Source organism: Monodelphis domestica, chromosome 4 (assembly GCF_027887165.1).
Source record: "Monodelphis domestica isolate mMonDom1 chromosome 4, mMonDom1.pri, whole genome shotgun sequence".
Lineage (NCBI taxonomy): Eukaryota > Metazoa > Chordata > Mammalia > Didelphimorphia > Didelphidae > Monodelphis > Monodelphis domestica.
This window is the reverse complement of record NC_077230.1, coordinates 309060121-309080230: the sequence shown is the minus strand read 5'-3', so window position 1 is coordinate 309080230 and position 20110 is coordinate 309060121. Positions and strand designations below refer to the sequence as shown.

The 20110-nt window shown below is 33.2% G+C and overlaps 1 protein-coding gene and 1 long non-coding RNA gene across 10 annotated transcripts in view; one reads left to right on the top strand and one right to left on the bottom strand.

Moving 5' to 3' along the window:
- Positions 1–4154, top strand: part of LOC103102398 (uncharacterized) — a 34185-nt gene extending 30031 nt beyond the window's left edge. The window contains exon 4 of the long non-coding RNA XR_008911389.1: positions 1127–4154. This is a non-coding gene — a long non-coding RNA (uncharacterized LOC103102398). The remainder of the gene's footprint in view (positions 1–1126) is intronic.
- Positions 1–20110, bottom strand: part of NBEA (neurobeachin) — an 829579-nt gene that overhangs the window by 250695 nt on the left and 558774 nt on the right. For all 9 annotated transcript variants that reach the window (XM_056794740.1, XM_056794741.1, XM_056794743.1 and 6 more), the window contains one exon: positions 19097–19221. In XM_056794740.1, the coding sequence (XP_056650718.1) occupies positions 19097–19221 (125 nt within the window). The remainder of the gene's footprint in view (positions 1–19096; positions 19222–20110) is intronic.

The window sequence follows — 20110 nt, the reverse complement described above, 5'->3', positions numbered from 1 at the left end:
TATCTAACTTTGGGGAGGCAGCTGGGTGTCTCAGTGGACTGAGAGCCAGGCCCAGAGACAGGAGATCTCTGGTTGAAATCTGGCCTGAGACACTTCATGGCCGTGTGGCCCTGAGCAGATCGCTTGGCCCTCATTGCTTACCCCTTATCACTTTGCCTTGGGACAATAGGCATTTAAATGGATAAAAACCCAAGGAACTTAAAGAAACTGGAGGTTATGAATTTTAAGGCATTTCAGACTCCAATGGTTTATAAAAAAAAACTCTGTATTTTATTGCATTTTACTGTTTGCTTTGTTTAAGGTTTAACTTTGTGATTTTAAATTCATATATTACTGCATTCAATATTATTCTGTTACACTGAATCATTTTAATGTACTGGGTTAACTACTGCTAAATTCTGTTGCTTTTCCCCTATAACCATATTGAGATCATTGTAATTAAGCCCATATATGAAAAAACAGCCTTTCTATTTTTGACTTTGTAAATTGTCACATAGAGGATAGACGGACTTCATCAGAATGGGTTACAATTGCTATAACAACCTTTGGAAAAATTAATGTGCTAAATTTCAACTGATTTTAAGGGTTTTTAAAATATGATTTTTGGATTTTTTTTAAATCTCTGGTTATTTTGCCTGCCCCTACCATGAGGTAAGGCCAATTCTAGTAGCTGAAGTAAAATGCATTTTATAACCCCCAACCTACCCGCATTTCTAAATATGTGAATGGAAGTTGGGGCAGTTAATCTCAGGGCATTTGTACCCCTAAAAAGCCTCCAAAAAAGGAGCACTTCTCATTTATACTCTTCAGCTCACTACTTCCACCAGAATGATATTTCTTGATTATGTTCTTAACCCAAGATGAGTTTTACTTTGTTTAAAAATATGTTTATTACCAAGGTTGAAAGATTGCTATGTTTATAAAAATTGTGACAAATATCCATCTGTTCATAGGCTTTTAAAAATGCCATACAGCAACTTATGTGAAATATGATTGTGTTTTTTTGCTATTGTAATTAATTGGGCTATTGAGAATTTTGGGGATATTGATATCCAGCATATTTTTACTACTGTTCTTTAAAAATGAAAAATGTTACCTTGTTCAATTCATTTGCTTGTACTCACAGTGGATCATGGCCACATATGAAGAGGAAATGGATCTCATTTTTGGTGAGAAAGCCTTGCATTCTATATTTTCTTAGCTGACACAGAGTGTCAATGACGATAAGCTATATTTTTGAAGTTTTAAAACTCTTTTGTTACTATATTTTTCTTGCACATGCAATTGTAAACCTTAAAATTTCTTAGACTTATAAATGTTGGAAATTTCACCATTGGGAAATTTCATACTTGAAAAATTTCTTACTGATAGTCTATTAGAATGTGAACCCCATTGGCATGGGAGGTTCCTTCTCCTCCCTACTTAAGATTACTTTAAGACAGAAACCTTTTGCTGAACAATGGAAAGGGCTTTGACCTATGCTTAAGCATAGAACAGGAAGTTCTTTGAGTCATGATTGATTTTAGAATTGATACAATAGAGATACTTGGAATGACAGAACCAGGTCTTGGAACTTCCAATCTCCACCCTGCTCAGGGTAACAGGATTTAGGAAGGGCTGCAGCAAGGGATCAAGATTTAATTGAGAATATGACCTTCAACAGACATGTGCAAAGCCACAGACCTCTGGGAGGTCCTGGGTTAAGCTAGAGCCACCATTGGCACAGGGAAGACATGGATAGTGATTGGTAGATGTGAGAACTGAGGGGAGGGAACTTGGATGGTTTCCTTAAAGATAGTGGGGTCTGAGGACTGAGGGTGGTTGGAGAGTTTTTGCTCTGAGAGGTTGTGTTCTGAGAAGCTTGCTCTGAAGGAAGCTGGAGGTGGAGGCCCCTGAGACTGTTTCTCCATTTTAGTCACATGAGTGATAGGGACTGATCTCTTTCCTTTGCCTCAGCTATCTAAGGGCTTGGACCTTTTGGCCCAGCCTAAACAGAGGGGGTATTTAAGCCCTATTCCCTTCTCTCTCTCTCTCTCTCTCTCTCTCTCTCTCTCTCTAATACTTTTCTTCCTCCTGTTTGTAATTAAACTCCATAAAAGGTCGACTGCTGACTTGAGTTTTCATTAAGGAATTACATAGCTGAATTCCTTGGCGACCTTAAATTAATATATATCAATCTTTTAAAGTGATTTCCTTGTCACACAATATACTATTTCAGTATTTTTTATTTTTCTCTCCTTTTTTATATTTGAAGCACATGTCACCAGTATTAAGATTTTCTTTAACTTTTTGACTTTTCAATACTATAAGTTTAAGATACATTTGTCAATGCATGCCCAAGAAGCTAGAGACTATAAAAATTATGCCACTAATCATTAAAAAAAATTATGGGACTTTGCTTAATGATTCTGTCTGATTCCAGGACAAGATATACACAAAAGAGCCATTGCACAGTGCCAAAGAAGCACAAAGCTAAACTGCATAGTGCCAATCGAGCACAAGGTCATAGAGACCAACCAATCCTGGTGGGATTGATGTAATTTTGAGCCTAGACAAAGAGGACTTGAACGTGTTTGGGGTGTGAGGTTGCGGCTGTTTAACATGTATTAAAGGCAGGTCTTCCTTGTACCACATTCTACCAAGTATCTCAAAACTTGTCTCCTACTTGGCTCCTATTATCTGGTCCCTTTTCTGCCTTTCATAGTGGTACCTTTCTGTAGTCCTGGCTACTGACTGGGTAAATGCATCTTTGCTTAGATTGTTTGATTGGGCCCTGATTCAAGGACCTGTTATAGATTTATTTTTCTTTTTACTTGGAATTTTTACACTTAAGACTTTGATAGTCTAAATTTTCATCCAGAAATTTTTCTTTTTTTAATTTGGATTTTTCTGATGTCTTTTTAATTTCTCTTACCAATTGGTTCATACACCTCATACCTCAGCCATGCATCCCTAAGTGATCCTGTATTTTTCAATCACCCACAACACAGGGAAATGTAAAAAATATTATTATTTAAATTACGAAGTTTAAATTCCTTTTGAGAAGAATTTTAGGTAAAGAAAGATGATACCTCTCTGAATCCAGAAACTGAACTTTTGGAGAAGACACCATGAAGAAGCCTCCAGAACACAAGCTGCACAAGAATGAACTTTGGGTGTGGTTGATTGAACATTTATTTGTATGTATACTTTCATGCCAAAGGGGACTGCCCCCTAACTGGCTTTTTGTCAATGCATCCAGCAATTATTGGTTTTGTTCTTTTTTTTTCCTCCTCTTATCCTCACATTATTGTAATCTTTAAGTTGATTATGTTTTCATGATCCTTTTGGGGAAAAAATTAATTTTTTTTCCAAAAATGATCACACGGAGAAATGTAAAAAATGGAGACTTGAATTCAGGACTTCAATCCCCAAGAGTCCTTGCTCACTTCCCAAAATGCCTTGTAACCTTGCCTGGGCCGAGATCGAGATGGGGTATTTAACCTGATTGGAAAGGCTTTTAGCTTTTTTTTCTTTCCTGTTTCCGCTTACAAGCAGACACGGCTCTTTTCATAATGTAGGTTAGGTTGTCTAAGCCCAAGGCTTAGACACATGTTTTCTTATTCTGTATTTTCTTTAATCCTCAACCTTTAATAAACCTCTAAAAATATAATACTCCTTGCAGAGAGAAACTAATTTCTACCTGCCTCAGTTTCCCCCCTAAATTTTTAATCTTTACAATATCAAAAAGCTAAAAAAATGGGAATTTCCCATCAGTTGGGGAATGGCTAAACAAATTGTGGTATATGTTGGTGATGGAATACTAATGTTTTATAATGGTTTTTCTTAATGCATGGCTTAGGAAATGAGCAATGACTTGATTATTTGTAATTACTTAAATGTCAAACAATTCTGAAGAATACTAATTTTGGTTGTATTATTTTAACTGTGAATTTAATATCTCTAATATCAAGAGAAAATGAAAAAAGATAACCTTTTCAAGGTTACAAGGTTTCTGTAACAGAATAAGTAGACAAGATTTTTTCTATACTTTCTTTCATCTTTAGAAAGGTATTAGAAGATTGGAAAATTAGTTCCATATGAGTAATATTTAAAATATTATAAGTTTCACGAGGCAATGCTCCTGTTTCTTTTTCATATACTACATTTTATAACTGAGCATAAAAATGTTTTGACAAAATAAAGTCAGTGTTACAAAAATACTAAAATTTATTTTAAAATATAAATACTTTGTTTTAAATAAATTATATTAATTTAGTTTAAAAACCATGGGAAATTTAAAAAAAGTTAGTCTGGAAAGTGATATTTAATAATAACTAAAAACAAGGAATATTGGAATAATGTATTCTAAAATGATTACAGCATTGGGGATGACATGATCCTATTCAAAATTTCTATAAAAAATTTCAAACTTATACATACATAAATTTGTTGTAGACCCAAGTCATCAGTTTTTTGAAAGTCTCTAAATAGTTTTATAATTCTTATCATGACAAAGCTAAAAAAATGCCTTTCAACTGTGTATAGAGAACCTATTATCTGTATTTTTATGTTAAACCACCGTGTTTCTGGGAGAAATTGCTAGTAACTACACTACATGGAATTCACTATAATAATTCTCCACTGACCAGTAAATAAATATTTTTATTTTTTAATAAATTAGGTAGTACTTATATTTACATGACAGTATAGTAGGAAAAAAGTAGGTAGGTAACAGTGGGTAGAGCACCAGTCCTGGAGTCAAGAAGACTAGAGTTAAAATCTGGCCTTAGACACTTACTAGTTGGATGACCCTGGCAAGTCACTTAACCATATGTACCTCAGTTTCCTCATCTATAAAATGGGTCAAAGAGCAAACCACTCCAGTATATTTGCCAAGAAAACTCCAAATGTGGTCATGAATTGTCACACAGGATTGAAATGAATGAACAACAATGGAATAACCATTGGACTTGGAATGAGAAAACTTGCTGTCAAGTTTTGATTCTAAAATTTCCTAGTTAAAATTTTGGACAACAAATTTACTATTGTTGTACCTTAATTTCTTCATCTGTAAGGTGGAAATAATAGTTTTTACATTACAGGATGGTTGTAAGGATTTAATAAGATTCTATAGATAAAATATGTGTGTATATATATGTAACATGTATGCACATATACACATATTTCATAAAAACAAATGTGTGCATATAAGCAAGGCATGTATACACACATGCATGTGCACACATAATCATAACATCTTACTTTCAGGGACAATATTTTTGTAGGAAACAAATTTTTGATTAATACAATCACACAGGTAGATCTTTTTAACACTGAATAAAAACCATATCATATCAGAAAAAAAGGACTAGAAATTCCAATTATCTTTTTTCTTTTATACCTTATGCCTTGACTTTGGACTTTGACTTATGATAACATATGCAACATAATTGATTCTCATTGTAAAGCATTTTGAATACCAACAAATTCAATAAGTACAAAGATAGTTAAAATAGTGGAAGTATTTTGTTTGTATCTACTCAGTTGCAATGAAGAGTTGAAGGTATTGTTAATTTAATAAATACAGGTATTATCTACATTATCATTAAATAAAAAAACAATTTCCAACTTCACATTTATAATGTATTTGCTTCACAAATACTGTATCTTATCATTAAAAATGCTCACATTAAATCAAATGCAAAATTAAGCACTAAAATAAGGTTATAGTTGTAACAATCCCAGTATTTCTAAACTTGAAGTTATTTTCTAAGGTGTTCTTCCTGTGTCTGGAGAGTAAGTATAATGTTCATTCAGGTGTACCACAATCTAGCAAGTAGGAAATAAGGTAAGATTTCTAAGGTCTAAGTAAAGGTGTATGCTAGTGTTTGGAACACTAATTAAAATTCTATGTAAATAGTAATAATTTTACTTGGTAAACACAATATACAGATCAGTTATGCTTGCAAATAATTTTAAAGGTTGATTAATAACAGAAGAAAATACCTAACCCCAACAGTAATTGTTCAATGGAAAGGACATCAAGGACACTTGCAAGTAAAAGAACTGGATCAATATTAACGCGATTTTCATTTCATGCTTCCCCAACTCCAGTAAGCTGACAATATACTCTGATTATGTGAACTGCCTGAGAGTAACATAGAAAAGGTTATTAGAGCAAGAGGTGGAAATGGAATGCACTTTTTATATTGACAGGTCTCCTAATAGAGTATACTGATTTTCAAAGACATGCAATGCATTTTTACAATTTGGTTCTGACAGCAAAAAAGGAATTTCATTTATTTTTAATTCAAAATATTCATACGTAAGCAAGATTTCTTAGGACAGACCACCAAAGAAGATGTTCATAAATAGCAAATATTTTCAATAGAAAAATGCAATTAAAAAAGGTGAAAGAAAATATGATTGAATTTAAATGTAGGACTATATAAGTATGAAACGTTAATGTAATAATCTTAATAGAGTGAATATAGAAAAATGCATTCTATGCTTTTCAAATGAAATTTGATGAACCATGTTTTTAAGAATACATATGTGATAGCAAGTATGGAATCTTTTTGCATTTAGGACTGGATGCTATTTTTTGTAGGATTTTGATTAGCTGCTCAGTAAAGGATTTTAAAGAAAATATTTAAAATAGGGATATATTATACTGAAAAATAAAAGTACAATTTTTACTTGTGGAAGAAAATCTAGAATGCTCTGGGATCCAATTCCCTCATCTGTGAAATGTATGAGTTAGACTAGCTTAATTATAAAATTTTATGATGTAGGAAACAAAAATAAAATGTTGAAATCAAAGCAGTAATTAAACAAAAATTATAATGAATTATTTAAAAAAGTTATTGGTCAGTCAATACACTTAAATAATGCAAAACAGGACTTATTATTACTTAGACTTGGCCTATTGGTTTTTGCTGTTTCCCACAAAGAAAGGAGAAATAGCAGATGAAGAATATTTTATCATCTTTATCCAGCTGAAAACTTTCTCTGAAAGGTACTGACAGGTATGGATGACTTCTATCAGTCTTCATTATCACAGATCATTTTTTCCTTTAAAAATTTAGAAGGTTGGTACATGGAAAGAAAATGAAGATTAAATTCGTGTGGTGAAGGATTAGTATCATAGAATTAGGGTTTAAAAGGAATTTCAAGCCATCCATTCCAATCTCTACATTATATAGGTAAGGAAGCTGAAGCCCAGATAGTAAGGTGACTTATTTATTTAATGTCATGCAAGTTGTTATGTAGCAGAGGTCAAGATACAAACCCTTTAACTACCAACACTGACCTCTTTCCACTACTCTGTCCAAGCTGAGGAAGGATTGTAATGAAGGGCTCTCCATAGTGCTGAATGCTGCCTTTCCAGATGGAAAAGGGAGGGACTATCTGCTGGGAAGGTTGCAAAACCATCATGTTAATAAGTCCTTACTGGCATCAGCCCTCGAGCTGGAGACATGAGATAGGGGGACTATAAACAGTACACACGGAAAAACAGACACATACATAGTTGGGCTTAAAAATAAGCTTTTAGTCCCTCTATCTTGCTCTCTAGCTGGAGGGTTGATGGTAGTGTTTCTGTGAAAGCAGTGACTGATAGGAGCACAGCCATTTGCAGTAGAAGCTATTTTAGGGATGTGATATTAAGAGTGGTTGGCAGGGAGTTCATGGAAATAGTAAGGGTTCTGAGAGCAGTGAGATTAAACAACTCTGGAGGAATATACTATTATTAGAGGAATAAGAGGAAAGGAAGATGGGAGAATAAAATGAAAAATAACCAAAGGGTTAGAAAAAAGGGGAAACAGGAAGAAGAAAGGGAGGAATTGCAAATGGAATGGTATCATGATGTTACAAAGGGAGAAAGGAATTGGAAAGATAGAAATGACAATGAAAACAATGAAGTTGGTTAACTTCAATTCCACTGATCTATTCCTAAATGATATTTGGTTCTAAGCCAGTGGAGACTACTAGGCAAGTGGGAATCTCACACCTGGAACATGTCTGGGCCAGCCAATTGTTCCCAGTCTAATACCTTATTTTTACGTAGTCTAGGTATGATTTGGAGCTTTTAAATCTTGAAATTTCTCAGACTTGTGAATGTTAAAAATTTCCACATTGAGGAATAATACTCCATTGGAACAAATTCCCTACTGGGAAACATTCTCCATTTTGATGTGAGAACTCACCAGGATCAGAAATGGGAGGACCTCTACTCCACCCGTACTTAAGACTGCTTTAGGGGAGAAAAATCCTTGCTATGGGAGGACCTCTACTCCACCCGTACTTAAGACTGCTTTAGGGGAGAAAACTCCTTGCTAAACAATGAAAGTACTTGGACCCATGCTTATAATAAGGCAAGGAGTTCTTTGAGCCATGCTTGTTTTTTAGAATTGATACAATGAGATGCTAGGTACCTAAAAGGGTCGAGCAAGTTTTCTCTTAATGAGATTAGTTGACTCAGCTGTATTTTCACTGGTTCAGACTTACTGAGGAGATTAGTCGACACAGCAGCATTTTTTCTGGTTCAGACTTACTGAGGAGATTAGTCGACACAGTAGCATTTTTTCTGGTTCAGACTTACTCAGAAGATTAGTTGACTTAGCAGGAATTCAGATGGGCAGTCCTTTGGAAAACATCTACAGTGATTGGTAGATGTAAGGACTTAGGGGAGGTGACATAGGAGAAAAACTCCTATATAAGAAAAAGCAGAATCTCTTGAAAAAAAAAGATCCTTTTGGAGGATCTCTGATGAGGATTGCTTGGGAAGAATCTCTTGAGAGAGGCTCTGAAGAAGGGAAGCTCTTGGAGGACAATCTCTAAGGAGGTCTCGCTGGAGCTCCTCTGAGGGGACTCTGTCCCTCTGGAGGCTCTGGAGAGAGGCCCTTTGGAACAGTCTCTGGCTGGAAGGCTCTTTAAGGAGGACTCTGGCTGGAACTCTCTCTGAAGTCAGCTGAGATGGAGCTGGCCTGGTGTCACTAGAATCCTTGCTTAGACAGACCTTGTGGTGAGTGTTAAAAGACTGACTGACTGATCTCTCTCTCTTAAGACTCAGGTCTAGGCCATGTTGGCTTAAGGCCCTTCATACTTATTTCCTTTTTCTCTCTTTCTCTCTTTTCTTTAATTCCACATTTGTATTAATTAAAATCTCTATAAAACCCAGTTGACTTGGGTATTTGAATAATTGGGAATATTTCCCTGGCGACCACCTTATATTTGATTTAAAAACCAAGACACTGTAGTGAAACATATTTTCTGTGGTCAAATTTACTCACCCTCTCTTATATCTATCACAATTTATATCTTCCACCATCTTAACTCACTATAGTTTATAACATCACTCTTTTAACTGTTACAGTTTAAGGCCTTCAACCATTTTAAATCTAACAAGCTGCTCCCAAACCTAAGTCCAACATGGGATAAGATTATCAAACATCAGGCATTTATTGGATGGTCCAACACATAACTGACTTGTCTGATGCCTTAAGACTATAAACAGGAAATGGTCAGGCATCTCTCCTACAGAATATCAGTCCATCTTATTCATATGCACATTTAACTGTTCTAACATATTTCATTTCAAAAGCTTAAGGGGTTGATTCTTCACTCTTTAGATTTATATATCCTTCCTCACTGGAGAAATAGTTTCATGTTTTGTGTAGAGTAGATTCTTTTATTTGTGCTTAATTTATATAGATTTCAGTGGGGTTTAGTTTTACTATCATGAGGTTTGGCAAACAACCTTGTGTTCATGTATCTATACCTTTCATAATTTTATAGACTTTAATTGTAACAAACCATTTAGTTTTTAAAAAAAAATTCTGTAAAGAATAAAGTGGAAAGGTAACTGTTAGGGGAAAAATTTACAGGATTTCCTGGAAGTTTAGCAAGAAATGTTGTGGATGGGGAGAGTAAAGAGACTACTCATCCTATAGCTGTCCAAATTATATTATTAAATAATGGGTATGACCATGCAATTTATTCTCTTGCTCAAAAAGCTTTAGTGGCTCCCTTTGCCTCTAGGATAAAGTACAGACTTCTGTGTTTCGCATTTAAAGCCCTTCACAGTATGGATCCAAGGCTGAATATGGAGTTGTGAAGATTGAGTTTAGATCCAGCCTAGACATTTACTAGCTGGTTAATTTTGGGCAAGTTATTTAACTTTTTCTTGCCTCAGTTTCCCAAACACTAAAGTCAGAAAATTGAACTTGAGGTAAAATTAGAAAATTAAGCCTCTTAGACCCTTCTAACTTTAAGTCTAAGATCCTAGTACCCTAATTTTTTCAGTTTTATTACATATTATTCCTCTTCATGTACTCTACAGTTCAGTCAATCTGTTCTACTTGTGTCTCCTATATGATAGTCTAGTTTCTGTCTTCTTTTTGCTTGTCACATATTAAATGCTTTCTCTTCAACTCTGTTTCTTGGAATTCCCAAGTGTAGATCACTGTGGATAATAAAGAATTATCAATATTAAATGTGTATGTATGAAGTGTTATAGCATTCAGATCGATAAAGGAAAAATTGAGAGATAGATGGAAATTGATAACTAAATAATAATAGCAGACTTTAATTTTCTCCTATAAGAAACATCTAATTACAAAATAACCAAGAAAGTTAAGTTTCTTGTTTTAACAAGAAAGTTAAGGAGATGGGTAGATAAGTTAAATATGATAAATATCTGTAGAACCCCCACATATGTAAAATGGAGATTTGAACCCTAGACTTCAATCCCCAGAAGTTCTTGGTACTTCCCAGAATTCCCTATAATCTCACCTGAGTTTCCACCTGGGTGAGATCACAATATTTTAATTGGCAGCAACACCTACTTTCATACTCTTCCATTGCAATAATGTAGTAAGTAAGTTAAGTGCAGGGGGTTTTGAATGGGCTAATTAGCCCTAAGCATGTGGTTTTCTTATTTTGTATTTCTTTATTCCTTGATTTCTAATAATCCTTAACAAACCTCATAAAATATAATTTCTATTACTAGAGACTAAATAGAATTTTTACATATACTTGCATGAGCTTAGAAGTATATCTAAGCCTGACCATAAAAATACACATAATCCAAACATAGTCTCTGGTGGGACAACAACAGTTAAGGGATCATATTCTGCAACAGTCTTATTTTAATACTCATCATAGTATGGAGATAATCCTGTATCCTTGAAGGATTGTGGCATTAGAACAAAAGTTCCACTGGGTGGGACAAAGCTGGAAAGAGGTGGTTTTGGAAAGAGTATGGTCTTTGCAACTGATTGTGTCTGTTGCTTAAGGGTCAATCTAGCTAAATATGAACCTAATAATGTATGTTAACTGAGAACCAGAGGATTAAAATGATTACATTAAATGCTGATAGAAACATGGAGAAACAGGCCTAATATTACATTGTTAGAACAGCTGTGAATTTTTTTTTTTAGAAAACAAGATGGAAATATACATTATGAGCTGCAAAGTTGTTTGTCCTCATTGACCTGGGGATCTAACTAATTACTAAGGTTAGGCCCAAAGGGCGTTATTGAGGGAGTAAAACATGGTATATGTATGAAAATATTCATGGAAGCTTTGTTTGACAAAATAACTTGAAATAATACAAATAAAATGAATTGGAGAAATGGCTGAATAGATCACGATATTTCAAGGTAATGACTGTATTATATTATTAGAAATGATAAATAGTGGAAATGTAAAGAAAATAAGAGACACATGAAGAGATGAAACGAAAAGGAAAGAGAATACGAATAACACATGATTATATAAAAAAGATCCCAAAATCCAGAGAAAAAAATATTCAAGTAAAACCAATTGAAAGGGAACTCAAAAGCAGAGGTTGTTTCTATTAGCACACACATAGAATTTATGTATTTTAAACAAATTGTAATGTGGAGTGTGTGGGTTTGCACATAATTTTTTTAAAATGTGTTTTTTTTAGTTAAACTTTTTTGTTGTTGTTGGTAATGACTACTAAGTATATGTTTTTTAAAAAAGGAATTCCTAGCTTCTTTCTTAGACCTGTTTAAGTACTTTCTGCCCCCCAAATGGTTTTAATTCTTTCCCATCACCTCTTAGTGCCTATCTCCCCATTATCTTGAACTTACTTTGAATATATTGTATATTTACTTAGTAATAACAATAATAACTGTTTATGAAATATTTTGAAGTTTGCAAAGTGTTTTACATGATCCACACTATGACCGTGTGCTATTATTATCCCCATTTTACAGATAAGGTTACTGAGGCTGAGAAAATTTAAGTGAATTGTTCAGAGTCAATTAGCTAGTAAGTGTCTGGGACAGGATTTACCTCAGATCTTCCTGATTCAAAGTCTAGAACTCTTATCTGCTATGCCTCCTAAATGTATGAAAAATTTTCCTCAGTAGAATGCAAATTCCTTAAGGGCAGGGATATTTTTTATTTTGCCTTATCCAGGTCTAGCCAGAGGCCTGGAAGTAGAATAGATGTTTAATAAATATATGTTGGTAGACTATTTGCTAGCAGGTGAAAGTTGAATGTCTTTAAAAGTTGAGAAAAGTTTTAATTCATCTTTTTTCTTTAAGTCCAGGTTAAGTTGAATGAATTTGAAAAGAAAATTCCAATCAAGGTAAAAGAATATCAGGTTTAAAGTAGCCTGATTACAGCAATGGTGGGAGGGGAAGGCTAAAAGCATTGGCTTATATATTAAGCAAATATTTTTTAAAAAGTTATTTCAAAGTAAGAATTTAAGATTTTTTTTGTGTGTAAGTTCATTAAAAAATGCTTTACTAAGTTTTTTTTTAATAAAATAAAAATTAAATTAAAAAATGGATGGAACAATATCCATCCAGAGTTAACAAAGGGTTTGGAGCATTTATAGAAAACTCTTTCTGTAGCTCTAGTATTTAAGAATGTTAAACAAAGACAAGGTCATGTTTCTAGAGAAGTATCTAGAAATTGAAAGCTTAGTTGTTTTTTTTTTCCCTGTGGGGGAGGAGGGGTGGACAAAGAGTTGGAAGTAGGAGATAGGAGGAATAAATCTATGAAACTGAGGGCCAGCTTTACAACAGGATATAGTAATAACCATCATAAACAGATTTCTGTCACAAAGGTTCCTTTCCTAGGACCTTACTATTAGGCGAGAGAAAAAAAAATTATTTAATTTTAAAATATTCACTTATTAAGATGCCTACAGTCATGGCTATAATGTAAATATTTATTTTGTGAGAATATTTGTTCTAATGGTAGTGTTACTAGATGTTTCTGTCAAACTGATATCTCATTTTGCTATTTAGCATTTACATAAACCATGTTAGTTATTTTAAGATACTACAGGCACAATAGAAGGAAGAAAAGGGCTATGCAGCTATAATTATAGCATGGATTAAAAAAATAACAGTTGGGTGTTCTCCCCCCATTTATATAATTTGATTTTATTAGAACCTTTTAATTTATAATTTCACATCTAATGCTTTGACCTACAAATAAAGCAGCTGAAAACAATTTAACATAGTAGAGAAAAAAACATGATCACAAACTCTGCATTATACCAAAAAAAACCTTGGGAATTATTTTATAGCTCTTTAAAAATAAAAATGATTTTTAATGAGCAAACATATATGAGAGTTGTCAAAATAACCTTGTAAATTCTTTTTTTATCTTTATATCTGAGAAACTAAATTTTTTATACTGCTTTTTCAAACAGGTAGATGACCAAATTAAATTTTTTGCTCCAAATAATTCTTATTTTTGTTGATTGAAAGCACTACAATATTAGAGTAGCCATATTTATATAAATACACACACACACACACACACACACACATATATATACTATCAATATAGATTTCATTTCAAATCTGTTATGCAGCAGCTTTTTATTCAAGGTCATATTTTGATGGCTTCACAAGCTCAGATAAATCAGGTGTTAAGTAGACATCTCTGAGGAACCTAGAAATGCTCTCATCTGCAGGCCTCAGCATATCTCATTATTTATTGCCAAAGAAACGACTGATTAACTTTGTCATCATTGCTTCATGGTTTTTTTTTTCCTTCTACAGAAGTTGCCAGCCCTCTTCTGTAATGCCTGAACAAACCTATTTAAGATGATGCCTTTGATCACAGTCAGGGAGGAGCTTGCTACTTTGGGGCTTTTAATAACACTGTTTCACAGTAATATTATGGGGACTAAATGAAGGCTTAAATGGCACCTGACAGTCAACATAGTTAACCAAAAATTAGAATATATTTTCTATGTTTCTATTGATAATTAAAAAAAAACAACATCTTTACTGAGACTTGTAAGGTTAGATTTAATTTCACTATACAAAGACTGTGTCAAAAACCTTTTAAAAATCATTTTCTTATTAGTCTGCTATATGGAAATTAAAATTTGTTTTATCTCATAGTAGTCTTGTCTTTTGCAGTATTCCCTATAATTAAATAAATGTAGCTTTATAGCATTTCATTAGAAAATTTCCAAATATATCAGTTTTAAAAAAGAATATTAAACATCATGGAAAGAATTATATGGAAAGAATTATATGCCTCTAGGTTTTTATTAATCACATTCTAACACCAGAGGCAGAAAGTATATCAAAACACCCAGAATCTTTTTCACATGACAACCTCATAAATTATTCAACTAATTAATATTGCAGAGAGAATTAAAAAAACCCTATCAGTGGTAAAGATATTTTCTTACATAAAGAGGTCAACTAAGTTTTTAATATTACAATTTATAAGAAATATCCAAAAAGTAAATACAAGGTAAAAATCTATGTTACAGCTTTAAAATTTTTCTTACAAAGCTGCACTTTACTATTTCATCTTTTAACAAGAAACCCATTATCAATATCTCTCTTTTAATGCTGTCAAAAAAGATGGGTTACTAATGTTACTATAGTTAGTTCATAGCCAGAAATTCTTATTCCTTCCTAACAAACTTTAAACATAATTTAGGGTATAATGCTTTAAAGTGTAAGAATTGACTCAAACCATTTTAATGGAGGATTCAGTCACATTAAGACAGCCAAAGCAGGATGATCTATTTTACCCTTATCTAGGGTTCCTCTCTTGCTCCCTGATGGATACTAATGGCTAGAAATGACTGACAAGTGTATCAAACCCCAATAGGGCTTACTTTATAACGTAGATTTGTGGCTATGTAAATAGTGTATGCTTAAGCAGTTCCAGACAGCTCTCCCAAGCTCACAACTATATTCAAAATGAAGGACAGAGAATCACTGAGTGAAATATATTCAACGTAAAAGTTCCTTTATTTAAAAAATAGTTCTATACTTTTTTTGTTGTGGTCACTCTGACCAAGATGGTTTTAACCCCAACATTTGAGTCACTAGATCAGTTTGGACACAATTTTGCTTTCAAGACCAAAATGTAGCAAGAGATAAAACCTCTTCTGTTGATTGTAATTTCCTTGAAATCAAGCTATTTAAAATTTTTTTTGATAACTATCCCCATAACTTAGCATGTCTTCTATAGTTTTCTTAAAACCAGATCTGTAAGTTTATTAGTCTAGGGTAATGAATTTCCTCTACCAATGAAAATATCTTTTGGAAACTTATAGTCTTACATAATTGCCTAGGGCATTGAAGGGTTAGGGTCACTCATCCAGTAGGTGGCAGAGATGTCTTTTTGGTTCTGAAGCCTGCTTTCTATCTGCTACCCAATAATGCCATCCAGCCTTGTATACAGCAGATAATTAACAAATATTTGAAAAACTGAATATAAATTCTAACATCTGCAAGACCTAAGACCCAGAGGCAACAAGAAGGATTTTATTTATTACTGGAAGTTTTCTTAGATTTTTGTTGTTATTCTGTTTCCTCATATCAGTCCTTCTTTAAGGGAGGAGGGACTAATTAGTCTCTCACCAGTGGATTTCACCATCTGATCCCTTCACCTCCTTTAATGTAGCGATAGAAAGCAAAGTAGATAACAGAGGTACTGATATGCTAATAAGGTATAGAGATATGCCAGGTAGACAACAACCCTTCATTTATTAATTAATTTATTTGTTTGCTTATTTATTCATTTATTTGTTTGTTTATTATTAATTAATTTGTTCATTCATTCATTTATTTATCTATTCATTCATCAATTTATTTATTTATCTGCTTATTCATCCATTCATCCATCTATTTATTTATCTACTCATTCAATTATGTTTATTTATTTATGCATTCATTTATTTATTTATATATTTGTTTATAATAACCCTTTCTTTAGAAAGTAGGAAAGAGCCATATTCTGGATGGTCCCTTAAAAAGAGAGCTCATTAGATGGGATAAGAGGCTCCATTCTCACCACTTTAAGAAGTGATAACTTTTGGCTGCAGAAGAGACAACAGTGACTCAAAGGAGAGCTAATCCTGTTGGGAGTGCTGCTCTGTGGAGAGGGGCAGTGCTGGGAAGCCCAATGAGCCCCCTGCCAGAGGCACTGCACCTACAGGGAAAGAGCAGGAAGACTTCAGAAGAAGAAAGAGGGGCCCAAGAACAGGAAGGCCTTGTAGTCCTGGAGGAATGAGGAGGCTCTGCCACAGGTAACTCTGTAAGTAGTTCCTTGCTACTCCAAATGTGTGCTCTCTTTTTTTCTGTTGGACATATTGTACTTCTGGGGGATAGTGTACACCAAGTTTTGTAGGGTACTGTTTTTTTTCTATGCCATATTATTAAAAGCCCTGGTTATGCACTAATTGTGCCCACTGGTTGATTGTTGATGGGGGACTGGTACTGATGGGGATAATATTGACCTATAATGGTAGGAATACACAGCTGCAGGGAACCCTAGAACCATGTATGTTAGAGCTAGCTTGAACCCTTAAGAGAGCTGTTTGTTAAATTTTCAGTGGGAGCATTTATTCTTTGGAAATATGCAAACTAAAAATCAGGGCTTGATTTATTGTTTTGATGATTGACTAGACTTATGAAAGTGATGGAGAAAACTTAAGTAATGTAGACTAAATTTAAAAGTCTGTTGTGCTTATCTTTTTGGGGTGGCAAATGGTGAGTCAAGTGTTAAAACATCAGCACACTACTTCCTAGAACCCCTGGAAGGAGTTTACTAAACATATAAATAGATATACTTTGACTAATTGTACACAACACAAAAAATCTGGCTGTAAAGTAAAAAAACAAAAGTTGTTTATCTAGATATTCTGTCTCAACAAGACCAGAATTTCCACTAGGTTTAGTGGAAAGATGACTGAACTTTAAATCAAGGAACCTAGTCTTAGATACTTATGAGCCATTGGGCCCTGGTCTATTTACTCAGCTTCCATAAGCTTGTCTAACTATAAATATAACAGTAGCATATACTTCACAGATCTGTTATTTCAAATGATATGATAAAATATAAGGTGCTTTGCAAACCTTAAAGTATTATGTAAATGTCAACTGTTACGATTATTAATCATAGGAAAGTCTAAAGCATCATATGTTAAAGAAGTTGTACAGAGAATTATGGCTTAAAAGTTGTTCTGTATACTTTTTTGAGGGGGAGAGCCAGGTGGGGAAGTGGTACAGGGAATTTTAGCTCAGGAAGGTTTTGGACTAGATGACTATTTCTGAGGTCCCTGTCAAATTAGAAATTATATAAAAATCACCTGTTCCTCTAAAATTCTCATAACTTTAAGCACTTATTACATTTTGTCATATAACATAGCTATCCTCCCCTGTTGTACAATAAGGTTTTTAAGGACAAAGCCTTTGTCTATTTTACCTTGTATCCCTAAAACCTGGTATAATAGCTTATACTTTGTAGGTGTATAATAGGTGCTTAATATTTGTTGAATATTATTTAATAATCCATAATATAAAACCTTGCCTAATCTAGTTTCATGAGTCAAATTTGGTGTAAATTAATGAAAAGTTTGACTTGTAGAATTTGTTAACAAGCATGTATGGAATGTGTGTCAAACACATACTGTTTTGTGCCACAAAGTAAAAAATAAAGCCATTTCCACCCTCAATAAGTTCTAGAAAATCATTTCTTCAAACACATGGTTAATAGGCAAACTGCACAGATCCACTTAAATCCTAAAACATGAACAATAAATGGCTTATATATTTTTAAACTTAACTAAAGTAACTATGGATATTATTTGTAGTAGAATTTTTAATAATACTTTGCAGTCTATTAAATAAGTTATGTACTGGGCTATTTTTATATACTGAACATCTTAGTGAAACACATTTTTTAAAAAAATAATTGTTTTACCATCCAATTCTATCAAGCACATAAAAGTCATTGCATTAAATTCATTTTGTGATTTGATTTATAAACAGATACTTCATTTGGAACTTTATTCTACTCTGTGTTCAGGAAACCTTTAAGTGCTTATGAAGTGCAAGATATTATAGTAGGTACTGAAAATACCCACTATAGAAAAGAAATAAAAACAGCTCTACCCTCAAAGAGCTTACATTCACCAAATATATGACCATAGACATAAAAGAATAACACAAACAAGTTAAGTATGAGCAAACATAAAGCAAAAGCATTATATTTATTGTGTATTCTGTCATAGTATGTTATGGTTTATGAGAAAAAATAGAAATAAGAATGAGATGGAAATGCATTCCCTTGAAAAACATTTTAGAGATGGATAAATCTAAATTTGGCTCATTATAGCATTAAAAACTAGTCTGATGGTCAGAAAGACATGTAAGCATATGTAAGATTTTGAATGGACAACAAGAGTATAGCTTCTGCCATAGTGGTGGGCTTATCATGGGGATACACAACACCTACATTGTATGAGACAAGTTTTCCTCTGGCTCTAATTCTTCAAGTTGTAAAAGAGATTTGGATGGAACTTCATAATAGTCAAATATGTCAGAACTTTTGTCCTATTATAGAAAAATCTGAAGACTAAGAGAAAACTATTATTTAAAAAAAATTAAAACCCTTACCTTCCATTTTGGAATTAATACTGCTTGGTTTTTATTTAAGTCTTAAAAATTAAAGGAAAGTAAAGATAGGGAAAAATTTATCATTTCTGACTGGTTTGAGAAATTTTGCTAATGTCAACAAAAGTATGCATTCTCAACCACAGTTTGGCTTGTAAATAAATCAAATTTTTTACATCATAAATACTAACCATATTCTGCAGCAGCTTTAAGCAAAGCTTCAGCATGAGTAGATCCAAATGCATTCCGAACAAACCTTCTCCGTCTACGCAGGTCATCTTCCCAATAATCTAAGCGCCAGAAATCATGTAGTTGACTAGAAAATTAAAATGAAATTCCACAAAATATTAAACATGACGTTTATAAGAAAAGATCATACAAACATTTGTGTAAAACTTACACTAATATATTTTATTCTGCTACTTTAGCATTAAAACATTCAATTCTATCTTTTCAAAATGCTCTTATTACTACTAAAAACATAATCAGTATGAGGTCAATAATAAATGCAGCATCAAATTACAAGTATTAATGGCACAACCTGTTTTGTTTTATAATGTTTTAACAAGGCTTATAAATCATAGGATGGATCTCAGTGCAAATAGTTTGCAATTTAATGACCATAGTCCCTGAGTCGACTGAACTTAGAAGTATAAAATATTGCCCACTTGAATTTTGTGGAGCTATGATTAAAATAATGTGCTGAAATATTCATTGAAATAATTCCCCACTGCCCCTAGCAACCTGAAAAAGTGCAATTTTATTCATTATTAATAATACTGAATTAGCACTGCACAAAAATTCCAGCATGTGGTAATTGTCTTGGTAAATTATTATTCTAACACTAACAGAGTCTTTGGATGATTTTATAGCTTCCAGCTAATACAAACCATTAACAAACATGACCATCATCAAGTTACAATGCTTTTTTACATTCAAAGCCAATATTAAAGGGTCATGAAATACTCCAGAAACTACAATCAACCTATATCCAATTGAACACCTGAGTCAGTATTATCATTTTGATCCTCAAATCAGTATAAAGAATCACTTTCCTGAAAGAAAAGACTTAGTAATATCTTTTTGTCTAATTTTCAGAAATGTGGCATAAAAGAACATTTATATATTCACTTTATTTCTGTGCTTTGTTCATATTGGTTTCAAACCTCCAGTCAGTCAATCAATAAACATTTATTAAGTATCTG